General features: G+C 54.2%; 1 protein-coding gene across 2 annotated transcripts; it reads right to left on the bottom strand.

Annotated features, from left to right (window-relative positions):
• Window positions 1–524: 524 nt before the first annotated feature.
• On the bottom strand, window positions 525–15048 carry FAM131C (family with sequence similarity 131 member C). Of its 2 annotated transcripts, XM_080922158.1 has the most exons (7): window positions 14906–15048; window positions 4766–4881; window positions 4251–4286; window positions 3937–4030; window positions 1962–2144; window positions 1639–1749; window positions 525–1273 (listed from the first exon to the last, which is right to left on the bottom strand). In XM_080922158.1, the coding sequence occupies exons 1-7, from the start codon at window positions 14925–14927 to the stop codon at window positions 1017–1019; spliced, it is 819 nt and encodes a 272-aa protein (XP_080778284.1). In that variant the 5' UTR covers window positions 14928–15048; the 3' UTR covers window positions 525–1016. The 2 variants fall into 2 exon arrangements, with proteins under 2 accessions (XP_080778284.1, XP_080778285.1); XM_080922159.1 differs by lacking the exon at window positions 4766–4881 and having other exon boundaries at window positions 14906–15039.
• Window positions 15049–18295: the final 3247 nt, after the last annotated feature.

Here is an 18295-nt window from a genome sequence, read left to right as displayed (position 1 = left end):
ATGTAGCTTCTGGGATTATCTATCCACAACCAGTAGCTCCTGGAAAATAAAAATAAAGCTGACTCCCAGAACCCATTTTCTCCCTCAAGAGTTTGCATTTGGTCCCTTGGGTTCTAGTGTTGGCCTAGGTTAAGCTCTTGGGGCATCTGGTGCTCACAAGAGCATCACGGGCTGGGTCTGGGGCCCCTCAGCTTCCACACCTTATCGGGGAGACGGAAGGGTGAGAGAGTCCCCACCAGGTTTTCTGATGCTTGGCCTCACTTATCAGAGGACCTTGTATGTGTGTGGGCCTGCCATCCAGACTCAGTCTCCCTGACTGTGGTCCAGCTGGTAAAGCAGGGTCCCTGGGTGGGGCTCTTTGCAACATCAAGATACACAGCGCCTCCTCCACTGAGGCCTCTCCCCTGTTTGTGTGTTGGAGGTCAGAGCCTTCCCTAATCCCTCGGAGCTCAGCAACACGCCTTCCCCAGGAAGACCAGGTCAAGTTCATCCAAGATGAACACACTACTTTAATGTCACCAGAGAACCCTGTCGGAGAGGGAGAGGGTGTGAGAGAAAAGACGCGGGTCCTTTTGGCTGGGGACATGGGACGGTCACAGAGGAACCAGGTTAGAGAGGAAGGACAGGCAGTCCAGAGACTGAAGAGAGTCCAGGAGAAATGGCCCCACCTTCCTTCCACAAGGCAGATGCCCAGACTGAATGGGGGGGTGGGGAGGCTGAGCCCAGGTCGAGACTGGCTCCCCAGAACCCCTCCAAACGAGCCTCTTAATCTTTCCACGGTGTCCTCCTGGGGGCCCGACTGTCAGCTCTCCTGGGTCTGGTTGCCTTGGTGTCTGCCTAGAGTCCCGAAGCAGGCTGTGGGCAGGTCCTTGGAGGCACTGAGCGGTCCCCAGGAGTAATAGCCAGCACCCCGTCGCACTCCACCCGGTGTACTGAGGAGTCCAGAGGATGCCCCGTGGTACACTGGTACAGCTGGGCTCCCAGCAGGGTGTGAAAAATGAACTGGTCAGCTCGCCTCAGTTGTAGAACACTTCGTCTTCCTCTTCTGAAAGAGAACCACTGTCCACAGACCGCAGCGAACCGCGCATGCGGGCCCCGCCCTCAGGCCCCTGGGCCCCGGGCAGCCGCTGCCGGTGCTGTTGGGTGGGGCTAGGGGGCTCCTCTGGTGAGGGCCAGCCATCATCCAGGGTGAGGCCAGGGGAGCAGGCTAGGAGACTGTCGTCCTGTGAAGGGCCACTCAGGAGGCTGTCCTGAAGGTAGATGCTCTCGAGGTCTAGAACACCAAAAGGGAGTACAGGGGACGAGATGGAATTCGGCGTCCTGTGAACTACCTCCCTAGGTGCGGGAGGCCAGGCCAGGGTGAGAAGGCCCTGTTAAGTCACTGTTAAGCTATCGGGACCCAGGTTTGGGAAAGCAGTACCCACAATCCACCAGGGGTCAGCTGAAACTGCACCCCACCCAGTCTCTCCTTTCTGATCAGGGCAGCCCCTGGGAATGTGTAAGCCGGAAGTGCTAGCCCCGGGTTCCTGGGGAAGAATGTAAGCCGCCTTGGGGGTCGGGGGAGGGAACTCCGCTGAGAGTTTTTGGTGTTGCCCTGAGGGCTGCCCCACCCACCCTGCCTTGATGTCCCCGTTGTACCTTGGAGCTGGAAGGCACCCTGGGTACTGTCCTCGGGCTGCAGTTCTTCGTCCTCCAGAGAGGACCAGGCACTCAGAGTGGCCTCCGTGATGGCAAACTGCTCGGCGACACCTGGAAGGTGGGGGAGGGGGGACAGCAAGATTAGACTCAGTGAGCACAGGGGTGGGAAGGAGGCGCTCTATGCCTATATGGACCTCTCTGAGCTGTCTCTCTGTGCCCTGGTGATAGAGGTGCCCCGCCCGCCACCGGTACTTTTACTGTGCTCAGACCCACCTTCAGGCCGCAGAGCCAGCCTGTGGCCTCTCACCGCGTCCCCCACTCACCTGCAGCAAAGCGAGCCTCACGCAGCTCATCCGGGAGGCAGCAGTAATGATCATCCTCTGTGGGGGACTGTTCCCAGCCCGAATGCTGGGCGCTCCAGCCTTTCCACTCGATGAGGTGGGCCACTCGGCCACGGGCCATGGCCGTGGGCTTTGTGATGTGGTCTTTGATGCTCTGCACCACCCCTGCGAAGCCACAAATAGCCATCGGGTGACCGTCCCAACACAAGCCCCAGCTCACGACGCCCAAGTACTTACAGGCCATCCTGTAACCATGACCAGTTACTCGCACTACCCACATCCTGCCCTGTGCCCACCTCGGCCCGATGGCCCCTCATTCTCTACATGCCCCGCCCATTTGCATGCCCCGCCCATTTGCATGCCCCGCCCATTTGTATGCCCCCTCACTCCTGACGTCTTATTGAACCTGCATCAAGTCCTCAACCCACTCCTTTCCCCGACTGGCCATGGAACCCAGCACCTTCCATTCATGATTAGCGGTGCTGGGGGAGCGGAGCTGCCTTGTGCTGCCAGATCTGTGAATTGAGATTCTGGTGAGTGGAGGAGCATCAGGGAGTACTGCCTGGAGGAGGTGGCCTGGAATTGGGCTCTCCAATGGCCTATTGGGATGGGACAGATGGTGGCCAGGTTGGCAACTGTTTCATAGATTAGGTGACATTGAAGATACAGAAGTGCTGCCTCGGCACCATAAAGCCAAGGATGAAACACAGAGGTAACACGAGGCTGGGAGCCTCTCAGCGGCCAGAGCGGGAATAGAGGGCCAAGGTGAAGACCTGGCACTATCTCTACAGCAATGGAGAGCCATGGGCATGGCACAGCCAGGCACCAACCAGGGAAGAGGTGGGTCGGATGGGTCACTTGTATCCCAAAGACTGAAGTTCAAGGGTGGAGACGGGGCAATCAGGGACTGTAGGGACCCGGCAAGAGGTAGGGCCGGGGGAGCTCACTGACAGGAGGGCGACAGAGACAAGGAAGCAGCGACAACAGCTCAGCATCTTCACTAACTGAGGTAGGGAACAGAACTGGGCATTCCCCAGAGTCCCTGAAGCCAGGCAGGCAAAGGGCCCAGGGGAACCCGAGTTCCAAGGTCAGAAATGAGGGACCAGGAATATGAGGAAGAAGGGGAGACCTGCTCCCCCAAGTGGAGTGCAGTGGGAGAGGAGGTGTTTCTCAGGGCAGGAGTGTGGGGAGGAGGGAGCTGCAGAGACAGCAATGAAGGGAGGCAGCCAGGCCCTCAAGGAACATGGAAGGATCTGGGGTGGGGGAAACGGGCAGTGTGGGGCACAGCGGTGAAGAGAAGGGACTAACGGGCCAAGCAGCCTGGTGGGTGGCGCAGAGGGTTGCCTGGAGCCTAGGTGTACAGCGGCTCACACGCCCCCCTTTCCACCTCGGGTTTGCTGCTCCTGGCTTCCGGCACATCATCCCCAGAGAGTTACCACAGCTTTGGGGGACAGCCTCATGCCCTCAAGGTGACACAGTCTTCATGGGCAACCGAGGACTGGACAGGGAGCAAAATCAAGGCCACACACTTGGTTTTAAGTGCCATGAAGTCTTCGGGCTGCCATGGGGCAGAGCTTCCAGTGGGCAGGGGCAGAGAGAGTCCCACTGAGCAAAATCCTCAGCTTCCTTCACTCCCCAGAGACCCGCCCAAGAGCAGTCCCCTGGGGGAGCACAGTCCCCACCTCAGGTTCTGCTTCTAGGGAACAAAACCCAGGGTGACGTGGGAGAGCACGCGTTCAGACACCCAGAGCCTGCGTCCTCCCCTCTGAGCCATCTCGGGGGGGGGGGGGGGCTGAAAACTCAGCAATTCAACTCCGGAGAGAAGGAACCCAGCTTGAAGTCTGGCAATTTTGAAAACTGTTAAACCTGGCCTGCCTCTGTCCCTTTGCGATCTGTTGGCACATCGGTGGAAGAGTGTACAATCTCTAAGGGCCCGAAGCGGGCTATCCTGACCTACCCACAAGGGATGAAGTAGCCAGGGCAGCCACACTGTAGTTGCTGGGGCAGGCTCTAGAATCAGATGTGTAGCCGTTGGTGGTCTGGAAGCACCTCTGTAGAGAAAGGAAAAGGGGGTAGGTAGGAAGGTAGGACAGACACCTCACTCCCCCCTCAGACCATGATTATGATCAGAAAATGGCCAGGGATCAGACACAGAAAGCTCGGGAGATCCTATCTATTCCCACAAGATTCCCTTCCCTGGGCTGGCAGGACTGTGGGTCTGGGCTGGGCACAGCAGAGGAAGGGAAGGTGATGTCAGCTGGGCACACTGACCTGCCAAGGATCCCAACAGAAATCCATTTGCTTGTCCTGAAGCAAGAGGAGAAAGGGGATCAGTCAGGGCGGGGTGGGGGTGGGGCGGTGCGCACATGGCTATGTCCTGAAGTCCTTGTGGTGCTCCGATATAGTCACCTTACAGGACCCCTTGCTATACCAGGACCTCTCTCTACACCTTCCTGATCTACATGGAAGCGAACTTATACTCTTGAGAGGTTCTCAACAGGTGCTAAGTTATTCTAGGTTGGTAGCAGAACCTACGTTCGGCAAGGGAAGACCTTTGGGGTGGGGTTGTGTTTTCTAAATAAGTCTGGCCCAGTCAGTCCCTGATGCCCAGTCCAATGCAGAGCCTTATCCAGATAAACACCAAGCCTCTGGTGCCCCTACTGCCCAGGGAGAAGCTGGGATTGGCAAGAAATAAAGGAACTGAGAACGGTTTCTGCTTGCTTCAGGGAAATAAAAGAGCAACTGGGGTCAGGGCAGGCAGGAGGAGAGTGACAATGGCCAGTTACCTTGCCAGCTACATGGTCAGGAGCAACAGCGGGTGGGTGGCTGGAGGGCAGGTCCCGACTCAGGAGTTCTGTGCCTTGGGGCCTGGGGCAGTTTTTGTGGGCACTTGTGAACAGATCTGAAAATAGTGGTGACAAGAGAAATTTAGAAAAACCCCAGGTCAAGTGATGTGGAAGGAAAGGAAATAAGGGGTTTTTGAGCAGGGGGCTCTCAGCTTTGTGAAGGAAGGGATAAGCTAATCAGTAAAGGATACAGAATGAAAAACAACACAACAGTGGTATTATAAACAAGCACGGGCACACTTGTGCCGGCTATGCAGACAAAGCAGGAGAAACATTGAATCCCAGGAGTTGGACCAGCCTCAGCTACAAAGAATCCTATTAATTGCCGCTTGGTTTTCTCTTGTTTTGGTTTTGGTTTTTTTGTTTTGGGGGTTTTTGTTGTTGTTGTTGTTTGGTTATTTGTTTTGTTTTGTTTTGTTTTGTTTTGAGACAGGCTTTCTCTGTGTAGCCCTGGCTGTCCTGGAACTCACTCTGTAGACCAGGCTGGCCTCAGACTCAAACATTTAACTGCTTCTGCCTTGGTAGTGCTGAGATGAAAGGTACCTGCCATGGCCACCTGGCTGAAATTGTATACTCTGTAAAAAGGAAGGAAGAGGCTGGTGTTGGAGATGTAACTCAGGGGTAGAGTATGTGCCTAACATGTATAACAGCATCCCCCACACACGTCTGTGATTCCAGAACTCCAAGGTAAAGTCAGGCAGATCAGAAGTTCAAGGTCATCCATGGATATGCAGCAAGTTTGAGGCTAGCCTGAGCTACAAGAGACTTCATCTCTGAATACATTAAATAAATACATTAAATAAATAAACGCAAGGCTTCTGATTCCTTCTCCACTTCTGCCTCCATCTTGGGACAGAGATTTTTCTATGTAGCCCAGGCTATCTTTGAGCTTCTTGGCTCAACCTGCTAGGCAACTGGAACTATAGGTCTGTGCCAATGGCCCCCATCCCATTGTAATTTTTTTTTTTTTTACTTTATATTTTTGAGACAGGATCTTACCATGTAGCTCTAACCTGCCCAGAACTTTCTATGTAGACCAGCCATCCTTGAACTCACAGAGATCCTCCTGCCTCTGTCCCTCAAGTGCTACAGTTAAGGGTGTGTGATGCCACACCAGTGTAAACTCTCTTCTTTAAAAATGCTGTCCAGCAGTGGTGGTGCACGCCATTGATCCCAGCATGAAGAAGGCAGAGGCAGGTGGATCTCTGTGTGTTTGAGCCCAGCCTGGTGAGTCCGAGGATCTGGAGAGATGGCTCGGCAGTTCAGAGCACTTCCAGAGGACCTGGGTTCAGTTCCCTGCACCCACAATGCAGTTCACTGCTGTCTGTGACACCATTTCTTGAGGCTCCAATGTCCTTCTCTGGTGTCTGGGTTTCCAGGCACAGTGCGCAGACATCACACAGGCAAAACACACTATCATCGTACAAGAAGATTTTTTGTTTGTCTTGGCTCTTTTTCTTTTTGTTTCTCAAGGCAGGGTTTCTCTGTGTAGCTCTGGCTGTCCTGGAACTCGCTCTGTAGACCAAGCTGGTCTTGAGCTCAGAGATCTACGTGTCTCTGCCTCCTGGGTGCTGGGAAGAAAGGCGTGTGCACCGGCCCAGCTAATGTTCTTTACTCTTTTGTAATAACTGAGATTAGTATACAAACACATTCTATATTTTCTTTTTACTTTGAGACAGTGTTTCCATGTTTGTGTGTGTGTGTGTGAGAGAGAGAATGTGCACTAGGCTAGAGGACACTTGAGTGTCGTTCTTCAGGTGCTGTCTACTATGTGCACATATATGTATATGTGCATGTATATGTATATGTGTTTATATGTATATATATATGTGTGTGTGTGTGTGTGTGTGTGTGTGTGTGTGTGTGCATGTTGTCTCAGTGCTGGCACCACAAGTGCCCTGGCCTCCTAACAAGGGTTTGGAGGATGGAATGCAGGGAAATTGCAGGGATGTCCCCAGCCCCCACGTGGTCTATTTTATTGGTCACAGCAGCCCCAGCACCTGCCACAGGGCCCAGCACACAGCAGGCTCTCATTAGGGGCTTCTCAAAGGAAGGAAGCAGGGGGGTTCAGCCATCAGTGGCAGCAAGCCAGCTTTAGTCAGAACTCCAGACGATCCTAAACAGCTGGGCTCTGTCTCCAGCCACGCCCCCAGCCACACCTCCAGCCACAGACAGGTCAGGGAAGAAAGGGGTCCCAACAGAGGGAAGGCCCCAGAGCTAACACCTCAGGAGCATCCGGCCTCGCTGCAGGGAGGAAGGTGAGAGTAGGCCTGCGGTCAAGGTGAGAGTTTTCAGCCAAATTACATTCTGAAAGAGCCCAGAGGATCTGGGACCTGCCCAAGGCTAGGATGCAGAGCCAAGGCCGGGAGGCTGGAGCCAGGCTGTCTGGAACACTGTAGGAGATGGCAAGGTCTTGGCCAGTGTCCTCTCCTGCCCCAAAGTGACCCAGACAGACATAAGGAGGGCAGGGCAGAGAGGACCACATGGGTTCTGAGAGTGAGGGCTGAGCCACGTGCTAATGCTCGGCAGTGCTGCGTGCCAGTCCTGGCTGTGTGACCCCGAGTTATCGACGCTCTTCTCTGGGCTCCAGCACCTCCCATGTCTACAAAGGAAGGACTCCATGATGGGGCTGGGGGGCCCCCCTCCCCCGTTCTTCAGAAGTCATGTAAGCTATTCTAATGGGTTGTTTCTCATTTACTTGCTGCCCATTTAATTATTTGTTTGTTTGTTTGAATGACCTCTATCTGGAAATCACAACCGGAGCCTTTTACGCACGTGGTGGGCAAGCGCTCTGTCTCTGAACTACATCCTCAGCCTGCTTTTCACCAGGTCTGTTTAGACAATAAAAATGAATTGGGAAAAAAAAAATGGAAATTTTCTGAGCCAGAGGCAGCCTGAGACTCAGCCTCGTGTCATGAAGCGTCTGTGTGTCTCGTGCACACAGGCGTGTACCCGTGTGTGTGTGTGTGTGTGTGTGTGTGTGTGTGTGTGTTCCCCCAGGTGAGAATTTGCTAGCTGTGCACACTGGGTCAAGATTAAAAATATATATTTGTTCCCACAGGTCTGTCTTAGTTATTTTTCCGTTGTGCTAAAGAGACCATGACTAAGGTAACTTATAGAAGAAACAGTTATTGGGGGTTATGTTTTCAGAGGGGAAGTCCACAATCATCATGGAGGGGAACATGGCAGCAGGCAGGCAGGTCTGGTACACAGCCTGATGCACAAGCAGAAAGCAAAAGGAGAGCTAACTGGAAATGACATGGGCTTTTGAAAATTCCAACCCCATCTCCAGTGACGCACTTCCTCCAGCAAGGCCACACCCCCAATCCTTCCTAAACAGTTCCACTAGAGACCAAACATCCAAATACCTGAGCCTATGGGGGCCATACCTAATACCTTAAGGTATAAAGTAACAGTAGAAAAGCTGCTCAGCCAGAAAGAATGTGCCTGCTGCTGACCTGGGTCCCATCCCTGGGGGCCATAATGTGACAGGAGAGAACTGACTCCCAAAAGTTGGTCTATGAACATCACACATATGTCATATGAACACACCCACACACAAGCACATAATAAAAAAGTACGTGTAAAAAAAAGAGAAAAAAAAGTCCGGGGCTGGAAAGACAGCTCAGTAGTTAGAGCACTGGCTACTCTCCCAGGACCTGGATTCAATTTTCAGCACCCACACGGCAGCTCACAACTGTCTGAGATTCCAATCCCAAGGTTGTTAATGGCCTTCTCTGGCCTCCCTGCATACTAGAAACACACATGGTACAGACAGACATCCAAGCAAAACACATATAAAGTAATGTTTTTCAAAATCATTAAAATGTTTTCGTCTGGAGAGATGGCTCAGTGGTTAAGAGCACCGACTGCTCTTCTAGAGGTCCTGAGTTCAAATCCCTGCAACCATATGGTGGCTCACAACCATCTGTAATGGGATCGACACCCTCTTCTGGTGTGTCTAAAGATAGCTACAGTGCACTTATATAAAATATAATAAAGAAATATTCTTTTTTTTTTTTTAAATTTGAAAGCTGTGACTAGGCATGGTGGTTTATACTTGTGATCCCAATGCTGGAGACTGAGGCAGGAGGGGTGAGGACTTGGAAGCCGGTCCAAGAGTACATGGTGTGTTCCAGGTCAACCTGAATGACACAGCCGCACACACACACACACACACACACACACACAAACATACACACAGATGCACAGACACACCACATACTACATGCCACAGAGACACACATACACACCATATACCACAAAGACAAACACATGCACACCACAACATACACACAGACATACCACATACCACAAAGACAGATAGACAGACAGACACACACGCACACACACACAAACATACACACAGATGCACAGACACACCACATACTACATGCCACAGAGACACACATACACACCATATACCACAAAGACAAACACATGCACACCACAACATACACACAGACATACCACATACCACAAAGACAGATAGACAGACAGACACACACGCGCACACACACACACACACACACACACCACCACCACCACCACCATCACCACCACCACCACACAAAAGGTTCTAGAATTCTGCTTGTTGTGCAAAGCCTTAGTGTGTCTAGCTGCAGGGGTGTGCTGGGTACTTGGACAGATGTCGGGGTGCTTCTAGGTTCCCTGAAGCTGTGAGCATTTCAGCTACAGAGCGTGAGGTGAATGGACGGGTGAGAAGGAGCCAGCACAGCAGGTGACACCAGAGGTTGGTTGGGGATCTGGTGGGCTCAAGGCCTCCTGGCTTCAGCCCCTCCCCTGCCTGCCTGACCTCCATCCCATCTGGGAATCTGGGAGCCCTAACAAAGTCTCCCTCTGCCCCTGAAGACTTTAGCCACATGATGTCATGGGCTGGTTGCCATAGAGACGTCAGGTAATGAAGCAGCCTAGGGTGAAATCACAGGCTGCTCTTAGCCCTGCTGAGACCTGGCCTTGGTGACTGGAAAAACACATTGTCACATAGGGTGGGGCTGGGGGACAGCCCAGGGAATCTCTAATGCCTGCTATATTGAAAGCTTTCCCCAAGGGAGTTTTGTGGTGACATTCTTCTTTTATACCTACTCCTTTGACCTCAGGGAGGCCCTGTCTTGAACCTGCTCTCTCCCCCACCTCTTACAGGAGTGACTGCCCTCCGGTTGCCATGGCAACCTGAAGACCATTTTGATCCTTCCAGGACAAGGGTGTCACCCAGAGGTCCCCTCCGTCCTTCTGCTTATCAAGAATGCTTCCCAATCAGACGGTCAGTTTAACCATCTAGACAGTTCTCCATAACATCTAACCTGGGCTCTTCACGCTGTGGCGCTTCCCTCCCGACTTGACCTTATTCTTTCTGCTCGGCTCCTGGCTGACTCTGAGGCAGTGCCCCTCAGCTCCCTCTCACTTGCTTCATAGCTGTCCAGAGCTCAGACAGCTATTCACTGGGGCTCTGTGAACCAGGCCGTTAGTCAGCATGCTTGCCACCTGCACCCAGAGTGTGTCTCAGGAGCAAGAGAATTAGCCTGCGGCCACTTGGGAGACGGTGGTGCAGATGGAGTGAAGAGGGTTCTTTCCCCGCAGCACACAGGAGTTGAAAAACTAGAGGACAGCAAACTGGGTCCAAAGCCCGGGGTGCTGCCTCCCCAAAATGGCCCCCGCCACCTGTGGCAAAAGGACACACCAGGTTGTCCCTCCAGCTGCGACATGTGAGCTGCCCCTGTCTCTGGAGAGGAGCAGCCTTGGCCTCAGTCCTCTGGACTGGGTCACATCTTCACGTGTGCCTCGCTTTCCATCCCTGTGTGCTGAGGGCGAAAGAGACCAACATGGCGGTGGCCAGGGCTCCCTCAGAGGGACAACCCTGTCTCTGTCCCTCAGTTTGTCTTTCTGGACAGTGGGGTTCCTGAGTCTTGTTCCTGGACTGGAGTTGGCCTTGGGAACCCTCTGGTCACTACAGACAGAGACCAGAGGTGTGAGTCATTGGCCTGGTGAGTCCCTGCCAGGAGAGCAGGCCCTAGAAGTTGGCAGAGGACCATTCTCCAGTGTCCTTCCCAACCACCTTGGGCCATGCTGGTCATGTAATGGTCTAGTTGGCTGAGCTCAGAGGTGCCCCAGGAAGGAATTCCTTTCTATCCCTAACCAAGGACTTCCACTTACCCCAGCTCCTTCCAGACCCATCTCCCCTCCTGGGGCCCAGTCCACTCCAGTCGCGCCATCTCTAGGCTACCTGCCAGGGTGGCCTAAGCCAACTAGGTGACTCTCTCGAGGGAGAAGCCTGGCCTGCGAGGACCTACTGCCTGTTTATTAAGCATCTGCTCTGGGTTAGTCACCAAGTTGATTCCTCACCTGTGGTTTCGCTTTGAATCCTGCAAAGTAGGTAGCAGCATACCCACTTGACAGATGGGAAAATGAAGTCTGGACTTATCCAAGGCACTGGGTAGTAAATGACATGGTCAGAGCCCAGATTCTGGGGGCGGTATGAAAGTCCAACCACCGAATAGTGCTGATCTCCAGAAAGGGACCTCTAGTCATTTTTTCCCATGGTGTGTATGTGTGTATGTGTGTGTGTGTGTGTGTGTGTGTGTGTGTGTGTGTGTGTATGTGTGTATGTGTATGTGTGTACACACCTGTCCCACTAGACTTCTTTAAACCTAAAACTGTCCCTCCCTGCAGAATGAACTCTTAGAGGGCAAGTCCCATCTACTCTTTCCTAAGTCTCCCACAGAGACTCCCACTGCCCAGTAGAAGCTCTGGCAGGCCGTCAGGACACACCAGATCTTTGACTCTTCAGAAGAAAGTCACACCGGTGGCCAGTGTCTGCTCTCCTAACAACCAGTGCATTGGACACTAGAGACCTCACCCCCACCCCAGGATAGGTCCCTAAGAGAGGGCTGTGGTGGAAGAGGGTCGACAGAGAAGCTGTAGAACCAGGAGGCAGAGGTGGGCACAGAGGGACCCAGAGACAGAGGGGTAGATACTGGCTTTCTATCTGCTCCGCGCAGCCAGGAGCTAACAGCGCCAGCAAACCTAGCCAGACATGAGGTCTTTGAGTGATCCCAGAAGTCTGTTGCTCTCTGAACCCACTTCGCTTTCAGATTCAAGGAGGACCAACTGGGTCAGGAGAGCAAAGGCTAGCTCAGCCTGGCTCAGGATAAGCATCCAAAGAATGGTACCTTAAAAAGAGATGAACCAGAGGCCCTGGGTGTGTCTCAGTTGACAGAGTGCTTGCCTAACATGCATGAAGCCCTAGGTTCAGTCCCTTCGCACCACATACTTGAGGCATGGTGGTACTCGCCTGTAATACTAGCACCTGGAAAACGGAGGCAAAGGGGTCAGAAGTTCAAGGTCATCCTCAGTGATAGAGCAAGTTCAAGGCTAGCCTGGGCTCCTGGAGACCCTATTTAAACAAGCGGAAAAAAATAGGGAAGACATGGTTGCCCAAACATAAAATTCTAGCATTTGGGAGACAGAAGCAGGAGGATGACCTTGAGTTCAGTGCCAGCCAGGCATTACCCTGACTCAAAAATAATAAAGTTAAAACTTAAAAAAAAAAAGAAAAAAGAACTAGATAAGGAATACAGGCTAGCTCCTAGATGCAGTGTGTGTGGTCAGTATAGTAACCCACTGTCTTCAGCACAAATGCTTGGCACCCACTGCTTCCTCGGAGGCAGGAGGGGTCTCCTTTTCTACCAAGAAGGCCTGGAGTCTGAGGGAAGGCTGATACCCCAGAGAAGGTGCTATTGAGCATTGACAGCGGCGGCCAGTATTGGGTGTTTTCCCACTGAGACCCTCCCCCACCCAATGCTAACACTCCGTTCCCATCCCCCATCAACGCTATGACTACATACTGGGGAACACGGAGCAGAGAGTGGGGACCCTTGATCGCCTAGCCCTGCAGCAGAGGCTAACAGTTGGGATCTCTCAGGTACGGCCTGGACCTGGAGTAGGGGGACCGGGTAGACTGAGCTGGGTGCAGGCTCTCGGCTCCATCAGTGCAAAGTTCACGATCCTTGACCACTACTTCAGGCTCTGAGCATGGCCCATGAAAACCTTTGGCAGGTAGGGGACTGTGGTCAACAACAGGTACAGGCTCGGAGAACTGAGAACTGAGGGTCCCAGGGTCACCTCAGGGTCACCTAAGCTCCACAAGGCCAAGGGCTGGCTGTCTGGTGCTGAGGCTGAGGCCTAGGCGTGGAGAACTCAGACCTGGGTCTTTACTGTTTCCCAGTGAGCCACAATACTGTCCAAAAGGACAGATGAGCAGGTGACCACTGTCCAGTGGGTCATCAGCTGGGTCTCTAGAAGAACGGTTGCCCTCCATCCACATACCCCAAGATCTCTCACTTCTAAGTTGCTGGGGTGCACGTTGAGACAATCAGACTCTGTCCTCTCAGGACAGAGGGAAGGTTAGACAAAACGGCCTGATCTAGGGGTGTCCCTCTGGAAGCCCAGGGTGCAGGAGAAGAATGGAGGCTGTCTCAGTCAGTGCGGCCTTGGCAGGCATCCCTGCTGTCTAGCCTCTGGTGCTCACAGGTCAGTGCACTCGGGCACGCGTTGGCCAAGGGATGGAGAAGGCATCTGGTCACTAAGGAAACGTCCAGATACCTCACACCCGCAACTGCCTCCATGGGAAACTACCCATGAGTCTTTGGGGTTTATGGGGACAGCTGGAACTCTGAGAGTGGCCAGATGCTATGCTGGGTTCCTCGGGTCTCACCAGACCAGCTGCTGTACGGGATTGTCCTATCTGCTTGACACCCACGAGGTGCCACGTCACCACCAATCAGCTTGAACCAACTTCACACAGCCTGGCCCTGCTCCTCTCCTCTCCTCCCATGATCCTCCTGCACTGACACTTTCCAGGGCCCAACTGAGTCACTTCCCTGAATACCTGCCACCCTGTTGGAACTGGAGAACAGAAACCCCTCAGAGTCCAGAGAATGGAAGAGGGTCGCTTTTCAACATCCCCCAGACCAAGGTCCCCACGGGATCTGCCCAGCCCACTCTAGGGCCACTTTCCCCTTCCCTGCCTGGGTAAATTAGTGACCAGTCCAACACTTTCTTCCAAGACCTTGGGGCTGGGGTGGGTAGACTTGACCTCTGGACACTCCCACTCCCAGCCCCGCCCCCTGCTCCCACAGTGGGTAAGAGTCCCAAGTGGGACAACGGCCCAACCTCTTTTGGGGGTTTGTTTTGTTTTGACACATGCTTTCATGTAGCCCAGGTTGGCCTTGAATTCTCTATGCTGTAGTTGCTGGTCTTGAACTCTTGATCTGCCTTCTGAGTGCTGGGATTACAGGCATGTCCCCACACCTCCCAACCTCTCCTAAAATATTATTCCAAAGACGACGAATATGCCTCCCCCCAGCACCTATAAAAATCCTATCTATGGCCCTCCATCTACAGAGAGTGGTCTCCCTAAACCCCACAGATGAGAGATAGTCTCTCCAGTTCCCTAGAATCACCTTGGAATAACCAAGGTGCCAGGTGAGAGACAAAGGCTCAGGGGTTACTGGGAACATTATCTGTCCTCTGTCCTCTCCTGTCCCCTGAGCACGGGTGGGGGTGGGGATAAAGTTAGGGGTGAGGGTGGGGAAGAGGGAGCCTAGATAACCTGTCCATCCCTACTGACCCCTTTCTACCAGGGGGATCTGGGGCTAAAGACACAGGCACCCCAGGCGGGAAGGGACCCTGGGCTAGAATGGCCGCATCTTGAGGGTCTGTCTTCCTGGAGCTCAGCAGCCCAAACGAGGACCAGAAAGAACCGGAAGCCTCCCTCCCCTTTTAGGCACACCGCAGGAGGCGTGTAGCTGCGGAGAAGAAAGCATGGCACCGGGACCTTGCTTCATGCCACCTGCCGGGTACCGCGTGGGGCTTGGGGTGTGGAGACCTCCGCCAGCTCTGCGCGCTGCTCGCCCTCCTCCCGAGCTCTGTTCCCGTGGGGTACCGTGTCCTCTGGGGCGCGGCTGGTCCGTGAAGGGCGGACACCCACCCTGGCTTCTTCCCCGAGCCAAGAGCTGGTGCTCCCGCCCCTCGCCGCGTCCCGGGCTGCCCTGTCCTCACCTCGCGACACGCAGGATCCCATCACGGGGTGGCGGGGCCGAGCCACTGCGCCTGGGGTGCGGTGGGCGGCCGCGGGCTCATGTCTCCGCGAGCCGGGGCTGCGCGGCTTGGCCTCCGCTTGCTCCTGTGTCGTCGTCCCCGCCGCCGCGTCCGGATCGCCTCGCGCCGCGCCCGCAGCTGCCAAGGCCAGGCGACACCGCGGCGGGCGGGGACCCGGGGAGCGCGGAGGGGGCGGGGCTGGGGTGCGCCCCGCCCCCTCCATGCAAGTGCACCTGTTGTCGCTTACCAAAGTACCTGCAAACCAAAGTAACGCGGACTCGGCCCTGTAAGGAAGACTTCTAGCTTCAGATCTGAGTAGCGCCTGCTTTTTGGAGCTCAAGGTCAGGGGGAGAGGGCTAGGAAGCGGGAATTCTGCAAGGATGGGCCTCATCCCATTGTGCACAATGAGGAAGACCTAGATTTATTTTATTTGTGTGTGTGTGTGTGTGTGTGTGTGTGTGTGTTCCTCTTTTCACACACATGCACAGTGTGCATTCACACACACTCATTCAGGATCCTGGAGAGAGTGGCCAGATGCTCCGTGGCAAAGTTTGCCAGGCCGGAAGCACCCTGTGTCTGAGGTAAATGTCACCTCACTCCACCCTTGGACATTCCTGTTCCCAGACAGAGTCACTGGGTCTGTTTACCAGACTTGTATCACTAGAGACAGTCCTGGGAAATGAATATGGCTTAGAGCAAGGATCTGCAGACCCTGTGCAGATCCGAAGCCGAGCTTGGTGGGGCTGCCCAGGGCTGGGGAGTTGAGCTATTGAGTAAAGTCAGAGTAGAGATGGCTCTATGCCATCCGTGGGGTTGTGAGACTTGGGTGTGAATGGAGACTGGGCTCATGTGGACAGTGTTACTTAAGCACACAATTGAATCTGAAAGGGACACATGTGGACACCACTGCTCCCTACACAGCACAGGACAGCAGCAAACACCAGACAGTCGGTATCGCAAGCGATCCTGAGACGGGTGACTTACAGTGCCCAGGAGCAGGGGTGATGTCACTTCTATAATGCCAGCACTTTGGGAGGTAGAATCAGAAGTTCAAGGTCACCCTTGATTACCTAAATGAGTTCAAGGTCAGCCTGGGCTACCTGGGACCCTGCCTCAAAAAAGAAAAGGGAGAAGAAAATAAAGTATTTGTAAGGTTGGGCCTGGATTATGAGGAAATGCTGTACTGTTCTAACAAAGGACTAAAACCCCTGGTGGCCGATCCCTCAAAGACCCCAAGGGTTGGCTGTTTTGACATCAGCAACGCAAATGATTACAGCCCCCTACATTCACAGAGGGAACAGAAGACCAGCAGTTGTGTGTGAGCACCGAATACACACACGTGTGAACCACCCTTGAATGTCCTTTTGCCAGTGTTCTGTCCCGGCTGCTCAGGGCCCGGGTACTCCGCTCTCCAAGCCTGGCATCGCTGAGGTGGCTGTGACGGGACACCCCGGTGGCTCACTTGGTGTCAAGGGTGCTCCCGCCCCTGTGTGGAGAAGGAACGACAGATCCGCGTATGGCCAAGCTCTGGTCCTGTCCCATGCATGCGACCTGGTACGGAGCAGGCAGATGTGTCTAAGTGGATGTGGCTTGGAGGCAGAGCTCTGACTCACCATGACGTAAGAGCAGGAGCTGGTCATAGGTGCTGATGTTTCTGCTGGCAGCCTAACATCCTAGGGGTCGGGGTGGGCGTGAAGGAAGAGGAGCCGTGAGGAGAGGAGAGACAGGGCAGTTCCCAGGGTGGGGGGGGGCTGCATTGGGGAAAGGTGGACGGGATGAACAGAAGTGTCATCTGTGCTCCCAATCTGTCCAACTCAGGGACACGTGTGTGTGTGTGTGTGTGTGCAGTTGCTCTGCCTACCCCATGCTTAGCTTCCTGCTGATTCAGTCTTGTCACTGTACAGCGACAATACCATCTTGAGACCAGGCCATACTGGGGGATGGCAGGCGGTTCTTCCTTATGCGTCCACATTACATTCACCTTCCCAGTCCTTGGAATTCTGCTGAAGTACACAATGTCCAGACAGGTCCGAGATGTGTGGCTGCCCTCCCCAGGATGGTCTGTCCTTTCCCAGTTCACCCCCCACAGCCCATCTGTCCCCTGACCTTCCCCTGACCGCCTCGGGTGCCCTCCTGACACGCCTACTCGTGGGAGAGGTGGGAAGAAACCTGGGAGGGCCATGTCAGGAGGCACCCGTCATCCCTCATGTTCTGAGGACTCAGACAGAGCCCCCTCCCAAGGCTGTCCACCAATGGGCAGACACCTGCAGACCTGAGAGCCCGCCATGCTGTGGGTATCGAGGCATGGAGAGGAGACACTGCGGGGCCGGGTGGGAGGAAGGTTAATCTGCAGGAGTCAGTCCAGCGGTGAATCAGACCTGTGCCTGCCTGGTCGTCCCAGGGTCAGTGGGGACACAGTAGAAAGAGCCATGCATGAGCAGAGCTTAGGGTCAGAATGGGGAATGCTGCCTCCACAGTCAATAAAGCTTGGGAGATGACAGTTCCTACCAAGGGCCAAGGGGACATGGGGACCCCAAAGCCAGACATTGAAGGTTGGGTAGAGTGCTGGCAGCTAGAACTAGTGGATGGCGCTCTCTGTACACAGAGGTTTGAAAACAGGGATGCACTCGGGGGCACTCTGGGCATGTGACATCCAGGGAGCAGGAGGAGAGGGTGAGGCTGTACCCCGCGCCCTCACCACCGGACATTGTAGAGGATTCTCTACTGAGTATGACGGCCGCTATCTTCCCCGGTTTGTATGTGCCTGCTTGCAAGAGCCCATTGGGCTGCTGACCCCTGATACTCTCTCAGAGAAGAGGATGGGAGGGAAGACCATGGAACCCTTGCCTGGGATTCCAGGTGCTTCCCCCAGGTCTCTGATTGTAACTCTGCCCTCAGGAGCGGCTACAATTTATACACTAAGGAAAGTCAATTGAAGGCAATTCATCCATATGGCTTTGTGGAAGCCATCATCCATGCTGGGCCAAGTAGCTGCTGCATGCTTTGGGGACCTCCCAGGGTCTCCTGCAAGTAACTGCTCACCCACACTCTGTAAGTGAGCTCAATACATTCTCTGGCTCCCCGGCGTGAACTGTGATGGAGTCACACTTGAGTTTGTCATGAGACCTGGCGAGGAGTCTCTCCAAGAGAGGCAAAACCTGATAGCAGAGGGAGCGGGTGCTCAGTTAACGGGTGCTCACTGTCCCAGGTCTCAGGTCTAGAAGATGGACTGAGGCAGAGATACTGTCAGCCTGCCTTCACCAGCGGGTACTTGCTGAGCCCTGATGTGTCAGGCAAGGGCTGCATACTGTAGAGGCTCCACCCGGCACACCAGAGCCTGCCCTGTCAACG

Source organism: Micromys minutus (assembly GCF_963924665.1).
Source record: "Micromys minutus genome assembly, chromosome: 9".
Classification (NCBI taxonomy): Eukaryota; Metazoa; Chordata; class Mammalia; order Rodentia; family Muridae; genus Micromys; species Micromys minutus.
The sequence above is the reverse complement of the archived record's forward strand: the minus strand, read 5'-3'. Positions and strand labels throughout refer to the sequence as shown.

Excerpts from the sequence above, each read along its gene's own strand:
- FAM131C (XM_080922158.1), bottom strand. The coding sequence starts at position 14,927 with ATGGGATCCTGCGTGTCGCGAG. Across the intron at positions 4,031-4,250 it reads TCTGTTGGGATCCTTGGCAG|AGGTGCTTCCAGACCACCAA; the intron begins GTCAGTGTGCCC and ends CTTTCTCTACAG. Across the intron at positions 1,274-1,638 it reads GGGTGCCTTCCAGCTCCAAG|ACCTCGAGAGCATCTACCTT; the intron begins GTACAACGGGGA and ends TTGGTGTTCTAG.